We start from the raw sequence: 17,660 nt of genomic DNA, 5'->3' as shown, positions 1-17,660 counted from the left end.
ATATTCCTCGGAGACAGTGCCTGTTCGACCAAGGCTGCCGCGAGACGAGCCGCTCGGTTTTTGCGGGTTTGTCTGGAAAACCTCGCGCAATGGGTGCAGGAGTCCGGTTTATGTGTCTCTCCTAAACACAGCAAACAAAGGGTATGGCCGTCCGGAGGGGCGATCTTACTGCCACACCGCCTGCACCGTTTGAAGAAGCCCCAGCGCTTTTCCATACGCGAAAGCGTGGGGAGGGTGAGGGGGGGAAGAGGGAAGGGAAGGGAAAGGGATACTGGAGTCAAGGAAAAATAACAAAAATAACACTCCACCCCACTCACGAAATGAAGGAAAGCGATAACGCTAGAAGAATCCGCACTGGAAAGAAAACCAGCAAGGCTGAAGCAAGTAATCCACCGACCGAAGGAAAGATCGACTGATCTCAGCGGCGGTCAGAAGAGAACTGGCGGGATGTCCGCTCCTGCCCCGTTGGGCATGCGCAGGGGAGGGGTGCCTGCGCATGCGCACCGGGGCGGGGGCGCGGAAATCCGCGGCTTTGAAGTTACCGATCGTGATCGGCGCCGGCGCCTCTCCCATTGGTGTGATGCACAGAGACCACGAAGAAGATGTTTTGTTTATTTTTTATTTGTTCCATTCTGTACTCTGGCATTTACCCAGGAGGCAACATGCAGTTTTCTGTTCTCACCTTGATTTTCCCGAACTCCAGTTGTTTCTGCAGTGTGTACATCTGCTCTGTCCTCTCCATGGTGTGGGCACCCTCATTGCACTGTTTCACCAGCTAGACACGGGGGGGGGGGAGATAAAGCAAACTTAAGGGAGGGATGGGCTGTGATTTGGAGGGAGAGACCCTGCTTGGCATGAAGGTCCCTGGTTCAGCCCCTGCCATGTCCAGCCTAAAGGCTCTAGTACAGAGGTGGCCAAACTTGCTTAACGTAAGAGCCACATAAAAAAACATCAGATGTTTGAGAGCCGCAAGACATGAACGTCAGATGTTTGAGAGCCTCTCAAGATAGGGAGGGAGGGAGAGAAGAAGGAAGGAAGGAAGGCAAGTAGATAGGGGAGGGTGAGAGGTGGAAAGAAAGCATCTTTAAATGCATTTTCCAAGCCTCTGGCTGGCTTGACTTAGATAAGTGATTTAAAGAGAGAAAAGCCTTCTCCAAGCCAGCCAGTGGGGTAGTGGGGGCTTCAAGAGCCACATGTGGCTCCTGAGCCGCAGTTTGGCCACCCCTGAGACTACTACTATGCAATATAAAAGACGTAGGTGGGGCTGAGGGAGCTCTGACAGAAACTGCCCTTTCAAGGACAGCTCTGCGAGAGCTATGGCTGACCCAAGACCATTCCAGCAGCTGAAAGTGGGGGAAAAACCTGGTTCTCCCAGATAAGAGTCCACACACTTAACCACTACACCAAACACAGTTCTCCAAACTCTGACAGATTGGATCCAGTCTTGCTTTTTACTCACTCACTCAATTCCTCTCTTCCCACCCCCCACAGTAAGAATTTAAGAAAAGCCCCGCTGGTTCAGACCCATGGTCCAATCTAGGGTCATCCTGTCTCACACACTGGCCAGCCAGTTACTCTGAAGGGCCAACAACAAGGCATAGAGGCCAAGCATGGCCTTTTGGATGGTCAAAGGGGACTCATTTCTTCCTGTTTCAGCAGTAGAAAAGCTGGGTCTGTCCAGTAGAAAAGCTGGGTCTGTTCTATGATTCATTGGTGACCCATCAAGAATGACCAGCTCTAGTTTTCCATGATATGCTAATAAAATCAACTTAATTCTGCAAGCTGTTTAAGAACTACGGTACTAATTTAATCATACTGATCATGAACATGAATGAAGCTGCCATACACTGAGTCAAGCAATTGGTCTACGAAGGTCACCGTTGTCTACTCTGACTGGCAGCAGCTCTCCAGGGTCTCGGGCAGAGCAGCCTTTCACACCACCTACTGCCAGATATTTTTTAATCGGGGATGCTGGGAATTGAACCTGGCACCTTCTGCATGCAAGACAGAGGCTCTTTCAGTGAGCCATGGCCCCTTCCTGTCTGTGTCACATGGGCAGACTGTGTTAGAGGGGCAGCTTAAGTGCCTAAAAAAATGGTTTCAAAGAAGGAGGAGATACTGGATTTATATCCTGCCCTACACTCTGAATCTCAGAATCCAAACATTGGATTCGCCAGAAATTTTACACTGGGGAGGAGAAGAGAAGACTATAGACTTATACCCCTTCTCTCTGAATCAGAGACTCAGAGTGGCTTACAATCTTCTTTACCTTCCTCCCGCACAACAGACACCCTGTGAGGTAGGTGGGGCTGAGAGAGTTCTCACAGAAGCTCCCTTTCAAAGACAGCTCTGCGAGAGCTATGGCTGACCCAAGGCCATTCCAGCAGGTGTGGGTGGAAGAGTGGCCAATCAAACCCGGTTCTCCCGGATAAGAGTCTGCACACTTAACCACTACACCAAACTGGTTCCCAACTTGACTTGAAGGGCTTGGAGGCCTTGAAATTATGAAAGGCTGAGCTACTGATCTTTTAGGTGCAGGATCCACCCACAAGATAAATCATAGAACAGAATCACAGAGGGACCTCCAGGGTCATCTAGTCCAACCCCCTGCATAATGCAGGAAACACACAAACACCTCCCCCTAAATTCACAGGATCTTCATTGCTGTTAGATGGCCATCTAGCCTCTGTTGAAAAACCTCCAAGGAAGGAGAGCCCACCACCTCCCGAGGAAGCCTGTTATGATATGCAAAGACATTTCTTGGACTATGGCGACACTGTACGGAATCTCTGTTGAGAAGGTTGTCAGCTTGGCAGTGCTGACATCCCAAGTACTTAATAAACGAGGGTTTAATAAACGAGGGTTCAGCCCATTCCTATGTAATCTGCAACCCAGATCAAATAAAACAGCAGTCCAGCAGCCCTTTTTTAAAAGAGAGGCACCGAATTAATGCAGGCGTTAAGGATTCCGTGAGTCGGTGCTCACTTTCATAAAAGGCAGGGGACTGCAAATCCATTATTCACAACAGGGGGGCGGTGGAGGAAGGTTCCAGGAAAAGGCCAGGTTAAAATAAGATCCAATGAGGAAGGCAAAGGGCTCGCTCGGTGCCCCAAAGATAAGCAAAGCAGGATTAACATAACAGCTTGTGCGAGATAAAACAAGATAAGCGGATGTTATTGGGAAGTTCCACAGATACAGCTGAATGGATTCAACCTCCAGGCATGCAGGATATTAGCATCGGTAGGGAAGGAGGAATCCTCTCTGTTGTGAATAAAGAAGCGTTGGCCTCAGGGATCTCCACCTTATGCAGCGGATGAAGCAAGCTCTGATTTATGAGTGTTCACAGTGGAATGAACGTGGATAGCCTTTTGGGTGCCACCGGACTCCTGCTTTTATGTTGCTGCTACAAGCTGACACAAGTTAGCCAGCAGGAATGATCCTGGTAGGCACCGCATACAAAGCAATCTTCCTTCTTTCTGCCTCTTTAAAGATTGTCCTGTTAGCATGTTTAGAGAGCCCCGTGGTGCAGAGAGGTAAAGCTGCAGTACTGCAGTCCTAAACTCTGCTCACAATCTGAGTTCGATCCCAGTGGAAACTGGGTTCAAGTAGCCGGCTCAAGATTGACTCAGCCTTCCATCCTTCCGAGGTCGGTAAAACGAGTACACAGCTTGCTTGGGGGGGGGGGGGGGAGTGTAGATAACTGGGGAAGGCAATGGCAAACCACCCCATAAAAAGTCTTGCATGAAAACGTTGTGAAAGCAACGTCACCCCAGAGTCGGACACGACTGGTGCTCGCACAGGGGACAACCTTTACCTTTATTAGCATGTTTGTTTCATTTATTTTCTTTTAAAAAAAGAAATCAATTCAATGGCTGATAAACAGCTGGTATTGCGGTATATGCTGATATGAAACGCACACATACAATTTATGTATTGACAATTCATTTGTACCCCGATTTGCTTTCCAGTGAGGACCCAAAGAAGCTTACATCATTACCCTCTCCTCCACTTTCTCCTCACAACAACCCTGTGAGGTGGGCTGAGAGTGTGTGATTGGCCCAAGGTCACCCAGCAAGCTTCCACGGCACAAGTAGAGATGTAACCCTGGATTTCCCAGATACAAGGCCAACACTCTTAACCACTGCGCCACACTGCTTCGCCAATTAATTAACGCTTGAAGCTCTTGTTGGGACACATTTAAATTGCCTTTCAGCCCCTGAAGAGAACACGATCCTAGTAAGCCACCACTACAGCTACCTTGCACATGAGTAAACGCACTCACCTTGCTTATTGCTTTCAGCGCCCTCGTGGCAGCATTGTAAGCTGCGCTGCCCATCCGAGTTTTCTGACAAACCGTCTGCAATTGAAAAAAGGGCAACTCAACAAGGACTGCATCTCGTCAAATCAAAAGCCACTGGATTCACTGTAGTTCCTCAGGAGATGGGGGAGCAGAAGTTGGCTATCATGGAAACTGGGAACTCTTCCAACCTAAAGCTCTTCTGGCCACAAGGCTAGGCCCAAACAGGCCAAAAGGGGGAGTACGTTTTCCAGGAATTTGGGAGGAAGGGCCCTCAATGCTTGCATAGACCCCTTGGCCCTGCTCAACTAAGCATGCAAATTAGCTAAGTCAACACAAGGGCAGGACCACGCTCTATTGACGTTGTGCCTATGAATCTAAGGCAGCGTTGCCAGCTTCCAGGTGGTGACTGGAGATCTCCTGGGATTACAGCGGAACTCCAGTTCAGTTCCCCTGGAGAAAATGGCAGTTTTGGAAAGTGGACTCTATGGCATTCTACCCCACTGATGCCCCTCCTCTCCTCAAACTCCGTCCTCATCAGGCTCCGTCCCCAAAACATCCAAGTATTTCCTAACCCAACGCTGGCAACCCTAAGCTAAGGAGAACCATCATCCTATTAGATTTTACAAACCAGATCAATATCACTGCTTTAAGCATCCTTGAAGGTGCTTTCATTATAATATACAATTTGCCTGCGTGCAGCCAGGAGTCAAGCCAACCAGGTTGTAGTGGTGTTGCTCACTAATGCATTCTGAAGGGCAAGACAATCAATCAGGGATCCTGGTTGGCCAATAGGAAGGAAAGTGGTGTTGCTCACTAATGCATTCTGAAGGGCAAGACAATCAATCAGGGATCCTGGTTGGCCAATAGGTAGGAAAGTGGTGTTACTCACTAATGCATTCTGAAGGGCAAGACAATCAATCAGGGATCCTGGTTGGCCAATAGGTAGGAAAGTGGTGTTGCTCACTAATGCATTCTGAAGGGCAAGACAATCAATCAGGGATCCTGGTTGGCCAATAGGTAGGAAAGTGGTGTTGCTCACTAATGCATTCTGAAGGGCAAGACAATCAATCAGGGATCCTGGTTGGCCAATAGGAAGGAAAGTGGTGTTGCTCACTAATGCATTCTGAAGGGCAAGACAATCAATCAGGGATCCTGGTTGGCCAAAAGGTAGGAAAGTGGTGTTGCTCACTAATGTATTCTGAAGGGCAAGACAATCAATCAGGGATCCTCGTTGGCCAAAAGGTAAGAAAGTGGTGTTGCTCACTAATGTATTCTGAAGGGCAAGACAATCAATCAGGGATCTGGTTGGTCAATAGGTAGGAAAGTGGTGTTGCTCACTAATGCATTCTGAAGGGCAAGACAATCAATCAGGGATCCTGGTTGGCCAATAGGTAGGAAAGTGGTGTTGCTCACTAATGTATTCTGAAGGGCAAGACAATCAATCAGGGATCGTGGCTGGCCAATAAGTAGGCAAGGTTCCTCTCAAACTACTCCTGCCCTGAGCTTTTACTCACGTCCATCAGGAGAGGCAAGCGGGTCACTCTCTGCATGGGGAGGATGAGGAAGGAGAACAAGGGCAGGCTGCCGCACTCTGGCTTCCGCTCGATTTGTTTCAGCGTGTCTTTAAACGCAGGGTTTGTGGTTCTGCGAGAGGTTGAGGGAACATTGTGTTAAGTTCTTGCTTTGGCTCCTTTTCAGCAGCTTCTCCTTTGGCTTGGCTGAAGTTCAACGGATAGCTGGGCTTTTGGAACTCACCGTTACAAGATGTGGTGGTCACCAGCTTAGAGGGATTCAAATGAGGGCTGGGCAGATTGATGGGAGATAGTTCTGCCAAAGGAAGGAAGGAAGGGAAGGGAGGGAAGGGAGGGAAGGGAGGGAGGGAGGGAGGGAGGGAGGGAGGGAGGGAAGGAAAGAAGGAAGGAAGGAAGGAAGGAAGGAAGGAAGGAAGGAAGGAAGGAAGGAAGGAAGGAAGGAAGGAAGGAAGGAAGGAAGGAAGGAAGGAAGGAAGGAAGGAAGGAAGGAAGGAAGGAAGGAAGGGAGGGAGGGAGGGAGGGAGGGAGGGAGGGTTCCAGATTCAGAAGCACGCACAGAGGAGAGATTTGCCACTGGCTATTGGCCATGATGGCTGAATGAAACCTCCATGCTCAGTCAGCATACTTCCCTGAATTAGTTGCTGTGGGTGGTTCTGGAGACACCTGGAGGGCCACAGTGGGAAGCAGGGTTCTATTTTTACCAAACCCTTAACAAGATGCAACACGTCTTAACAATGTAGTCTGCCTGTCCAGATGGTGAAACACACAATTGTCATTTGCAAAATGTCACTATGCTTTTGCCAGCATAGATTTGCTGCACAAGATCTGGGTGTTGCTTAGCACAATCAGGTTTCCCTGCCCATCTTCAGTGCTTCAGCCACAAGTACCTACAACTGTCTCTATCCCAACCTCAAAGGTGTTCCTTTGAGGGCAAGACAATCAGGGATCCTGGTTGGCGAACAGGCTCTGTGCCTTCTTTGTTGTGGCCCCAACCTTGCAAAATGGCATGCCTGAGGTCAAGATGGCTTCCACTCTCCTGGCTTTCTGCAACCTGTGCAAAACTATGCAAAGGGAACTTTTCTATGCATTCAACAGAGTTATACTGCACTAAATGAATAACAAAGTTACTTGGATAAATTATTAGGGACCGTGGTCTATGACTTTCCAGCTCTAGGTTTTGATACTACTGTTTTCAGCTTCCTGCAGCCAGGGCTTCTGCTATGCAATTTTTGTATCAATTAATGTGTCATGTTAAGGCTTACGGTGTACTTCAATACTGTTTTTAGATTCCCAATGGGTTCCACCACCCTGATTCTATTGTATCGTTTGTTGACTGCCCCTCCTGTCGATTCTATTGACTCACTCTGCGTAATCTGCCTTGAATCCAAGTGAGAAAGACGTCATACAGACGATGCAAATAAATAAAATAGCGAAATACATTTCATTGAAGGCAGAGATGCCTGTAAGGCAGAGATGTCCTGCCAATCATACAGTTGAGGACGGTGACAATTTCAGCATCAATGGCTATTAACATTGGTCTAAAGGTCTGAGAGGCTTCAACAGTTACCCAGCCCGCTAACTGCTTCCACCCCTCCCCACTTTTCATGTAAAATAAAACTGTATTACAGCGCCGTATGGGTACTAGGCATTTATAGGATGGTATTTTAAATTACTTACTGAGTTTTACATGTATTTTTATGGATAACTACTGTACTCTACTCTAAGCCTGCTTGCAGAAAGGGCAGTGTAAAAATCTAAAGGAAGGAAGGGAGGGAGGGGGGAGGGAGGGAGAGGGGGAGAGAGAGGGAGGGAGGGGGAGGGAGAGGGAGGGAGGGAGAGGGAGGGAGGGAGAGGGAGGGAGGGGGAGAGAGAGGGAGGGGAGAGAGAGAGGGAGGGAGGGGGAGGGGAGGAGGGAGGGGGAGAGAGAGGGAGGGAGAGGGGAGAGAGAGGGAGGGAAAGGGGGAGAGAGGGAGGGGGAGGAGGGAGAGAGGGAGAGGGGAAGGGAGGGAGAGGGGGAGAGATGGGGGAGAAGAAGGAGGGAGGGAGAGAGAGAGATGCCATCAAGAGGGAGAGAGGAAGGGAGAGAGGGGGGGAGGGAGAGAGATGCCATCAAGACTCAATTGATTCATGGCAGCTCCATGAAGCTCCACCTTGTGGGGCCTCCAAAGCAAGAGACAAGCAGAAGTGGTTTGCCATGGCCTGCCTCTTCACAGCAGCCCCAGCCCTTGTCAGCCATTTCCTATCCAAGGACCCATCCCCCTTCGTTTCTGAGCTACGGAGAGCAAGGGCTAGCCTGGCCTCCTGGGGGCTGCTACCTCCAAGCAGCTCCTTCCACTTTCCACTATGAGGATGGGGCATGGGAGGGACACACACTCTGCCCATGCTCAGAGGCCCCCTTTTCACAACCCTGGCAAAAACAAAGCCTTGTTGAGAATCACTGAAGTGCAGGATGGCCGCAGGCACTCACAGCAGTTTCTGCAGGGTCCTTTGCTGGTAGACCTCGTTGGAACAGTAGATGACGTAGGGGTGGAAATGGAAGTTTGCCCGATCCTCCACGACGTCACTGATGTCTGGGATCAAGAGATGCTCCTGGTGTCTCTTTTCCAAGTCCTCAAAGAAACTAAGACACAAGAGGATCTTTAGCTCCCTGCCCAACCACTTTTCACGGTCAAAAGAAGTTTCTTTCAAGCACCACCTCCAGTAAAAGGAGTGCCCAGAGGGGGCTGATTGGGGTCACTGTATCCAACCGCCAGCTACTAAACAATCCCGCTTGCACAGAGCCTAGCCTTTCATACCCAAATGGGCAGCCGTGTTGATCTCAGACAGAAGAACAAAGTTAGAATCCAGTGGCATCTTTAAGAGCAATGAAGTTTTATTCAGCTTTCGTGGGCACATGCAAAGTTGATGCCACTGGACTCTTAACTTGTTTAATACCTAAACGTACGCAAGCTCTTGTGTGCACGAGCTGCTACAGACTAAAAATGGAGGGTCCCGGGTCTTAGAGCCAGTCTGGTGTAGTGGTTAAGTGCATGGACTCTTATCTGGGAGAACCGGGTTTGATTCCCCACTCCTCCACTTCCAGCTGCTGGAATGGCCTTGGGTCAGCCATCGTTCTCGCAGAGCTGTCCTTGAAAGGGCAGTTTCTATCAGAGCTCTCTCAGCCCCACCTACCTCACAGGGTGTCTGTTGTGGAGAGGGGAAGGTAAAGGAGATTGTGACCGCTCTGAGATTCTGAGATTCAGAGTACAGGGCAGGATATAAATCGAATATCATCATCTTCTTCTTAGAAACTCAGAGCAGGAAGTGACCTCAGGGGTCATCTAGTCCAACCCACTGCCCACCTCAGGAAATTTGCAGCTACCTCCTCCACCTACTCCTCCGGCGATCCCTGCTCTATGCCCAGAGAAAGACAAAACAACCTCCAGGATCCCTGGGCCAATCCGAAAGGGTCGCAAGAGCCAAGCACTGGTTCATCCCTTCCCACCCTCCAGGGCTTTTTTTGTAGCAGGAGCTCCTTTGCATATTAGACCACACCCCCTGATGTAGCCAGTCCTCTTGGAGCTTACAGTAGGCCCTGTACTAAGAGCCCTGTAAGGTTGATGACCCCTGGCTCGACGAATACCTACAACTTAAGACCTCCACACTGACATCCAAGAATGCCCCCAGGTGGTCTTCCGCCCTCACCTCTTGCTGGCTGCCAGGATATCCCCAACGTTGGAGAAGAGGTGGTGGTGCTCCGTCTGCGTCATCGTCTCCTTGAGCTCCTCCGACTTCAGGAAGTGGGTCACCAGAACGTCCAGGCTGCGCATGTAGGAATACTCGGATGTGATGATCTCAAAAATGGCCTGCAAGGAAGGGAGGGAGGGAGGAAGGAAAACATTTTTCTAATTAATACAAAAAAAGATGCACGCAGGAACAATTTATTTATCTCAACTAATTTCTAACCCGCCGTCCTGAAACTGGCTCAGAGAAGGTAACAACAACAAATACAACGTAAGTTAATAAATAGCAACCAAATAAATAAAACAATAGTATACAAGCTTAAGGCAGTGTACTCAAACAGAGGGGAAGTCTAAAATATATGGAGAAGGGAAGGAAGGGGGAGAAGCAGGGAGGGGCAGGGGAGGGAGGGGGAGAAGCAGGGAAGGGAGGGGGAGAAGCAGGGAGGGGAGGGGGAGAAGCAGGGAGGGGCAGTGGAGGGAGGGGGAGAAGCAGGGAGGGGAGGGGGAGAAGCAGGGAGGGGCAGGGAAAGGAGGGGGAGAAGCAGGGAGGGGAGGGGGAGAAGCAGGGAGGGCAGGGGAGGGAGGGGGAGAAGCAGGGAGGGGCAAGGGAGGGAGGGGGAGAAGCAGGGGAGGGAGGGGGAAAAGCAGGGAGGGCAGGGGAGGGAGGGGGAGAAGCAGGGAGGGGCAGGGGAGGGAGGGGGAGAAGCAGGGAGGGGAGGGGGAGAAGCAGGGAGGGGCAGGGAAAGGAGGGGGAGAAGCAGGGAGGGGAGGGGGAGAAGCAGGGAGGGCAGGGGAGGGAGGGGGAGAAGCAGGGAGGGGAGGGGGAGAAGCAGGGAGGGCAGGGGAGGGAGGGGGAGAAGCAGGGAGGGGCAGGGGAGGGAGGGGGAGAAGCAGGGAGGGGAGGGGGAGAAGCAGGGAGGGGCAGGGAAAGGAGGGGGAGAAGCAGGGAGGGGAGGGGGAGAAGCAGGGAGGGCAGGGGAGGGAGGGGGAGAAGCAGGGAGGGGCAAGGGAGGGAGGGGGAGAAACAGGGGAGGGAGGGGGAAAAGCAGGGAGGGCAGGGGAGGGAGGGGGAGAAGCAGGGAGGGGCAGGGGAGGGAGGGGGAGAAGCAGGGAGGGGAGGGGGAGAAGCAGGGAGGGGCAGGGAAAGGAGGGGGAGAAGCAGGGAGGGGAGGGGGAGAAGCAGGGAGGGCAGGGGAGGGAGGGGGAGAAGCAGGGAGGGCAGGGAAGGATGGGGAGCCTAAACCTGCTGCACCCATCAGCTAGGCACCCAATGCTGTCCTTAACCATAGCCCTACTCTGTTTTGCAGGGCCTGCAGGATTGTACTAGAGAAGTGTGGCAGCGCAGGGCAAGAAAGAGGAAGTGAGAGCACAAATATTAATCCTGCTCTGGAATGCTACATGTGCAGTTGTGTGTTTGCAGCAGGGGTCATTTTGTAGAAAAATAGGTGGTGGAGCTCATTAGCATATGCCACCTCCCCCAGCCAGCCCAAGCAGGCCTGGCTCACCTGGAGCTCTCCTTGGTTCCCCAACTCCCCCAGTCAAAAGGCATCTGCTGCTCAAAATCACGTAAGTGGAGAAGGGTGTTGCGGGCTTCTCCAAGGGTTAATGAGGGCTGTATTTTGTGAATTTCCTGCATTGTGCAGGGGCGTGGACTAGAGGACTCTGGAGGTCCCTTCCAACTGTATGATTCGATGATCAGGAGAAGCGCTAAGCTGGGGAGAGGCATTTCTCAGTGTGGCTCTTCTCAGTTTCCCAGCATTGGCAGGCACCAATTCCTTCTCTCACTGTTTCTTCCCCCCTGGGGCTGCACTCACCTCTTGCCTCTTCCGTTCTTCAGGGGAGATCAGCTCCAAGATGCCAGCTTCCTGCACCTGCAGAAGGCAACCTTGAGTGAGTGAGAAAGGCCCACATCTCTGGCTTCCCCCCACACCACCTTGCTCTGAGCTTCCCGGGGGAAAGGCTATGCCTCAAGGAAAAATAAAGATGGCCGGGGAGAGAGATGACACCTTTAGAAAACCACACACGGTGTGGAGAAAGGTCTTTTTTTTACTCTCCCTCTCTCAGAACTCAGGGGCACACAATGAAATTGATGGGTAGTAGAGAAGAATCTTGAGAGTCCCTTGGGCTGCAAGAAGATCAGACCAGTCAGTCCTAAGGGAAATCAACCCAGACTGTTCCCTCGAAAGACAGATGCTGAAGCTGAAGCTCAAATACTTTGTGGTGCTGGAGAAGACTCTTGAGAGTCCCTTGGGCCACAAGAAGATCAAATCAGTCAGTCCTAAGGGAAATCAACCCAGACTGTTCCCTAGAAGGACAGATGCTGAAGCTGAAGCTCAAATACTTTGTGGTGCTGGAGAAGACTCTTGAGAGTCCCTTGGGCCACAAGAAGATCAAATCAGTCAGTCCTAAGAGAAATCAACCCAGACTGTTCCCTGGAAGGCCAGATGCTGAAGCTGAAGCTCAAATACTTTGGCCACCAAATGAGAAGGGAGCACTCCCTGGAGGAGACCCTGATGCTGGGGAAGACAGATGGCAAAAGAAGAAGGGGACGGCAAAAGATGAGATGGCTGGACAGCGTTATGATGTAACTAACATGAATTTGAGCAGACTTCGGGGGATGGTGGAAGACAGGAGGGCCTGGCATGACTTGGTCCATGGGGTCACAAAGAGTCGGACTCGACTGCCTGCCTGAACAGCAACAGTCTCAGGACACGTTTCTTTGCACAATGCCCCATTAGCTTGTGGCACTTGCTGCTACCACATGTTCAAAGGCAGGGGACTTTTAAGTGCAATCTCCTGGATGCAATGACCAGAGGAGGAACTGACCTCCATGCCCTGCTCCTAGGAAATCTTTGGGGGGTTATTCAGAGACCAGATGCTGAACTTCTGATCTCGATCGGGCAGGGATACTCTTGGGAACTGCAGCGGTAACAAAGCTGCATTCTGTGTGATTTCCAACGCAGCCACCGTCTCACCTGCAATCTGCTGCCAAAGCAAACACAGGTGTCGAGGTGGATTTTGCTAAAGCTCTGGAACAAACCAGCTCAGGCAGTCTCACTGCAAGGTGGAGCCACTCTGCATTATTATTATTATTCCACCATATCATCATTGTAGTCATCATAGTAAAGAGTCCAGTAGCACCTTTAAGACAAACAAATTTTACTGTGGCATAAGCTTTTGAGGAACACAACTGTCTTCATCAGATGCATGGAGGGTGTGCATCTGATGAAGAGAGCTGTGTTTCTTGAAGGCTTATGCTCCAGTATTTATTTATTTATTTATTACTTTACATTTATATCCCGCCCTCTCCGCAAGCGGACTCAGGGCGGCTTACAACATCATAAAAACAATCAATTCAATAAAACATAAAAAACCATAATTTACTTATCAATTTTAAAACTATTAGCGCTGTCTTAGTCCAATCTAGGCGGTATTGACTTCTGACTATGATCGCCAGCATTCTGTAGGATGTCCGGTGGCAGCCCATTTTCAATCAACCACAAAAGCCTGTTTAAACAGTTCAGTCTTACAGGCCCTGCGGAACGCCGACAAATCCCGCAGGGCCCTTATAGCTTCTGGGAGGGTGTTCCAAAGTTCTGGTGCTGCCAATGAAAAAGCCCTGGATCTCGTTATGCATAACTTGGCTTCTTTTGGGCCAGGGGCAGACAGCAGATTTTGTGTCCCTGATCGCAGTGCTCTCTGGGGGATATATGGGGAAAGGCGGTCCCGTAGATAGGCAGGTCCCTGACCATAAAGGGCTTTAAAGGTTAATACCAACACCTTGAAGCGAACTTGGAACACAACAGGCAACCAGTGCAGCTCTCTCAGCACTGGCTGAATGTGCTCCTGTCGTGGTAGTAAAATGTGTTAGTCTTAAAGAAGAAGACAACAGCAGATTTATACCCCGCCCTTCTCTCTGAATCAGAGACTCAGAGCGGCTTACAATCTTCTATATCTTCTCCCCCCACAACAGACACCCTGTGAAGTAGGTGGGGCTGAGAGGGCTCTCACAGCAGCTGCCCTTTCAAGGACAACTCCTGCAAGAGCTATGGCTGACCCAAGACCATTCCAGCAGCTGCAAGTGGAGGAGTGGGGGATCAAACCCTGTTCTCCCAGATAAGGGTCCACACACTTAACCACTACACCAAACTGGCTCTCTAAAAATTTTTAGGGGAAAGCGTGAATGCAGTCCCCCGCTACCACAAATTATGCAGTTGAGTTTCCCACATTTGGGGAAATCGCAGGAGTGCAATGGATGTACAATGGATGAGCCTCTACCTGGGAAAACTTCCTTCGTGATCAAGGTGTCTCCCCTGCCAGGTAAGCAAGTAAAGGCACTACTGGCCTCTTGACTATTTTGCAGCAACAGACTAACACGGCCAGTTTCTCTGGATCTATCCTCCTCCTCCTCCTTGGAGGACGTTTCAAAGAAACATCATGATGAAGAGAAAGGAGGGTGGGACAGCAGCCAGAGGACAGCAGGGCAGCCCCGGAAGGAATTGCTCCTTCTGGCCAGGCCACCCAAGCCAAACTCTTCCGCATGACTTCCTCAAATGCGTGTGGCTGCTGCAGGGGATTCCCAGAGTCTGCGTCGATTACCGAACCTCACAGGCAAGGAAGGGAGTGACATGCAAATATTGAACCAAAGTGCACAGTCAGCTCAAAAAAGGAGTGGACACCACCCGAAAGCAGCTTTTCAATGGGATAGATCTGTTCACTTGGAAGGGGCCATCAAATTCAAATGCAAACTGCAGGCATCCAAAGCCTCAATTTGCCCCAGGGCTTGCAGGGAAGTGGGAGGGGCTTTAACCCTCCATCCACTGATGGATTTAGTGTAGTGAGTGGCCTGCCCAACATGCCTGCAATGCCCAATGGAAAGGAAAGAGGGGATTGGATAAAAATATGGAGCAGAGGTCCATCAGTGGCTATTAGCCACAGTATATGTATATGTATATGTATGTGTGTGTGTGTGTGTGTGTGTATATATATATATATATATATATATATATATATATATATATATATGTATGTATGTATGTATGTATGTACACACACACATATATTGGCCACTGTGTGACACAGAGTGTTGGACTGGATGGACCATTGGCCTGATCCAACATGGCTTCTCTTATGTTCTTATGTTTAAAGGAAAGGTCCCCTGTGCAAGCACCAGTCGTTTCCGACTCTGGGGTGATGTTGCTTTCACAACGTTTTCACGGCAGACTTTTTACGGGGTGGTTTGCCATTGCCTTCCCCAGTCATCTACACTCCCCCCCACCCCCCCCCCCAGCAAGCTGGGTACTCATTTTACCAACCTCGGAAGGATGGAAGGCTGAGTCAACCTGGAGCCGGCTACTTGAAACCAGCTCCCGCCGGGATCAAACTCAGGTCGTGAGCAGAGAGTTCAGACTGCAGTACTGCAGCTTTCCCACTCTGCACCACAGGGCTGCTGCAATGCCTAATACTCAGTGGCAAATTATATACTCCTGAATGCAGAAGGTGTCATGTTCAGTCCCGGGCATCTTCAATTAAAGAAACTCCAGAAGCAGCTTTGGGGAGAGACAATTTTCTGCCCAAGATCCTGGAGAGCTGCTGCCAGTCAGAGTAGACAATGGGGAGAGCTGTGCCTCAGTGGTAGAGCATCTGCTTGGCATGCAGAAGGTCCCAGGTTCAATCCCCAGCATCTCCAGGAAAAAGACCAAGCAGTAGATGATGTGAAAGACCTCTGCTGGAGACCCTGGAGAGCTGCTGCCAGTCAGAGTAGACAATGCTAAACTTGATGGACCAAGGGTCTAATTCAGCTACATCTGTTTCTGTGCCTGGTTAGAAGGAAAAGTGGCCTAACTCAGCAGAGGGCAACCTACCTTGTAGTAGGTTCATGGTCAACACATAACGAGGCACGAGAAGAAAAAGTGAATTGAAGACCACTTTCCAGAAAGGCGGCAGCCCCTCTTTCTTACCTCGGGAAGTTGGCTCCAGGTGACGTGGGCAGGGCGATAGTTCCTCACCACAATGACGGAGTCGGCCGTGGGAGGCTCCTCAGGGATGGTTTCCACCTCCAGCAGATCATCATCTGACTCGTGACTGATGGAGTTCAAGCCCCTCTCTCGGATCTCTTGATACAGGCGGGGGTCTGGAAGAGAAGCCAGACAGATGCTCAGAAGTCTCCACATGGCTTTCTGCGGCCTCCCGTACTCCTTCCCTGTAGTCTCAGGTCAGTCAAGACTCATCCCACAACACACAATGCAACCATCTTGCTGAAGCTACAGTTGGATGGGAGAATTCCTGGGAACCCTCAAGTGCCATGGTAGAGGAAAGGAGGATTGGATACACACAAAAGCAGAATGAACAACGTGAGCCCAAGTTTCAGCTGATCTGAAAGCTGCACTTGGGTGTCCACCAGAAGATATTGGATTTATATCTCGCCCTTGACTCTGAATCTCAGAGCAGCTCACAACCTCCTTTATCTTCCTCTCACACAACAAACACCCTGTGAGGTAAGTGGGGCTGAGAGAGCTCTCACGGAAGCTGCCCTTTCAAGGACAGCCCGGCAAGAGCTACGGCTGACCCAAAGCCATTCTAGCAGCTGCAAGTGGAGGAGTGGGGAATCAAACTTGGTTCTCTCAGTAAGAGTCCGTGCACTTAACCACCTTTTTGATTGTAGGCCCAGTGCTCTGAAGTGCCTTTCTGCGGGCTGTTCTTTTATTGCTGATTAAATGCCACTCCTCAAAGAAGCACCATCAAGGAGTTGGAAATATTTCTACTATGTTCTTGCACAAGCAGAAATTTTTTTATTGGCCCATCAAATTAATTAGCAGCTTCATGAACGTAATAGGAATTAAATTGGGTAGTTTCCAAGTAAACTTTTGCCAGAAGTCGATTCCTAGGCAGCAGATGTGAGAAAATCCCTGACTTTCTCTCTCATACAGAAAGTTTACTAGACCTAAAAAGGCTAACTGTGATCTATTTGGATCTGAAAGGGTTTTTTTAGTTCAAATTTTTTTGAAAAAAACGTGTTTCACTGTGACATCTCAGTTTGTATAGACATGGGTGGGGCGGGGAGAACAATCCTCCTACAAAGAACTGGAGACAATTGTTTTTCACTGTCTTTTGCCTTTGCAAGCTCTCCTGGATACAGATCCTATTTCAAACACTGTGATTTTAGCTGGCTCTATGGCTGAAAAGCAGTATTTGTAGACTTCCCTATGCTGGTCTTATGGGGACTATTATTCCCAGCTTTTGTTTTTTAAAAAAAGTCTCCTCCTTGCATGGTCGTGTTGTAAAGTGCATACATATGTATTTTATCTTTCTGTGCAAATGAAGTATTAAGAGTTTTAATTAAGATGTGTGTGTAATATTTGTTCATGTCTTGTGACTCTCAAACATCTGATGTTTATTCTACGTGGCTCTTGCGTTAAGCAAGTTTGATCACTCATATACAGTGTATACAGCTCTCTCCTCCATCTTAGAGATAAGCTGGGCTGAGCAAGAAGGCAGGATGGGTTGAAGACCACTCAGTGAGGATTTGAACCTGAGTTGCTCCTGTCCGAGCAACTCTCTAACCACTGCACTACCTCAATCTTCCTTCTTCTGCCCAGGACACACCCTAGAATCCAGCAGCCTTCCCACTCCGCACTCACCATCCTTGAAAGAGCCACCATGCCGTTGCATCCGCCTGCGCCCAAAGTTTCTCTGTCAAAAAACCAGCGAGAGAGATTTAGTCAATGTGCACATAGATACCTCTGTCAGAAATCCAGAAGTGGCTCTCAAACAGGCCTCGTTTTGGGCAGGAGCTCACAGGAGCGGAGCTCCGGAAGCTCTACATTTCATTGTGCTTTCTTTCTTATCCTCCCCCCCCCCCAAAAAAAAAATACTTGCTTCTGGCCTCCATTGTTCAATCCCCTTGTGAAACTTCTGCTGAACTCTAAGATTGGACAAACTTTCTAATATTTCCCCCCACAAAAAAGGGGAAAATAACCAAAACAGGTAAAGCAGACAGATGGAAATCTTCCTCATGCCACTGTGGCCATATAGGAGAAAGTAATTTTAAAAGTATGACGGGAGTCAAGTTTGATGATGACAGTTGTAATTCCAGAAGCATTCTAA

General features: G+C 49.8%; 1 protein-coding gene and 1 non-coding gene across 2 annotated transcripts in view; both read right to left on the bottom strand.

Moving 5' to 3' along the window:
- ARHGEF16 (Rho guanine nucleotide exchange factor 16) overlaps positions 1–17,660 on the bottom strand; it is a 53,959-nt gene that overhangs the window by 23,152 nt on the left and 13,147 nt on the right. The window contains exons 2-9 of the mRNA XM_060259454.1: positions 17,195–17,246; positions 15,515–15,687; positions 11,369–11,425; positions 9,517–9,677; positions 8,300–8,452; positions 5,815–5,944; positions 4,283–4,357; positions 683–775 (exon numbers count right to left, since the gene is read on the bottom strand). Coding sequence (XP_060115437.1) covers positions 683–775; positions 4,283–4,357; positions 5,815–5,944; positions 8,300–8,452; positions 9,517–9,677; positions 11,369–11,425; positions 15,515–15,687; positions 17,195–17,246 — 894 coding nt within the window. The remainder of the gene's footprint in view (positions 1–682; positions 776–4,282; positions 4,358–5,814; positions 5,945–8,299; positions 8,453–9,516; positions 9,678–11,368; positions 11,426–15,514; positions 15,688–17,194; positions 17,247–17,660) is intronic.
- LOC132587416 (U1 spliceosomal RNA) lies at positions 13,723–13,882 on the bottom strand. The gene has a single exon (XR_009556426.1). It is a non-coding gene; the product is annotated as a U1 spliceosomal RNA (small nuclear RNA).

The sequence above is a fragment of the Heteronotia binoei genome, chromosome 18 (genome assembly GCF_032191835.1).
Source record: "Heteronotia binoei isolate CCM8104 ecotype False Entrance Well chromosome 18, APGP_CSIRO_Hbin_v1, whole genome shotgun sequence".
Taxonomy (NCBI): domain Eukaryota; kingdom Metazoa; phylum Chordata; class Lepidosauria; order Squamata; family Gekkonidae; genus Heteronotia; species Heteronotia binoei.
The sequence above is the reverse complement of the archived record's forward strand: the minus strand, read 5'-3'. Positions and strand labels throughout refer to the sequence as shown.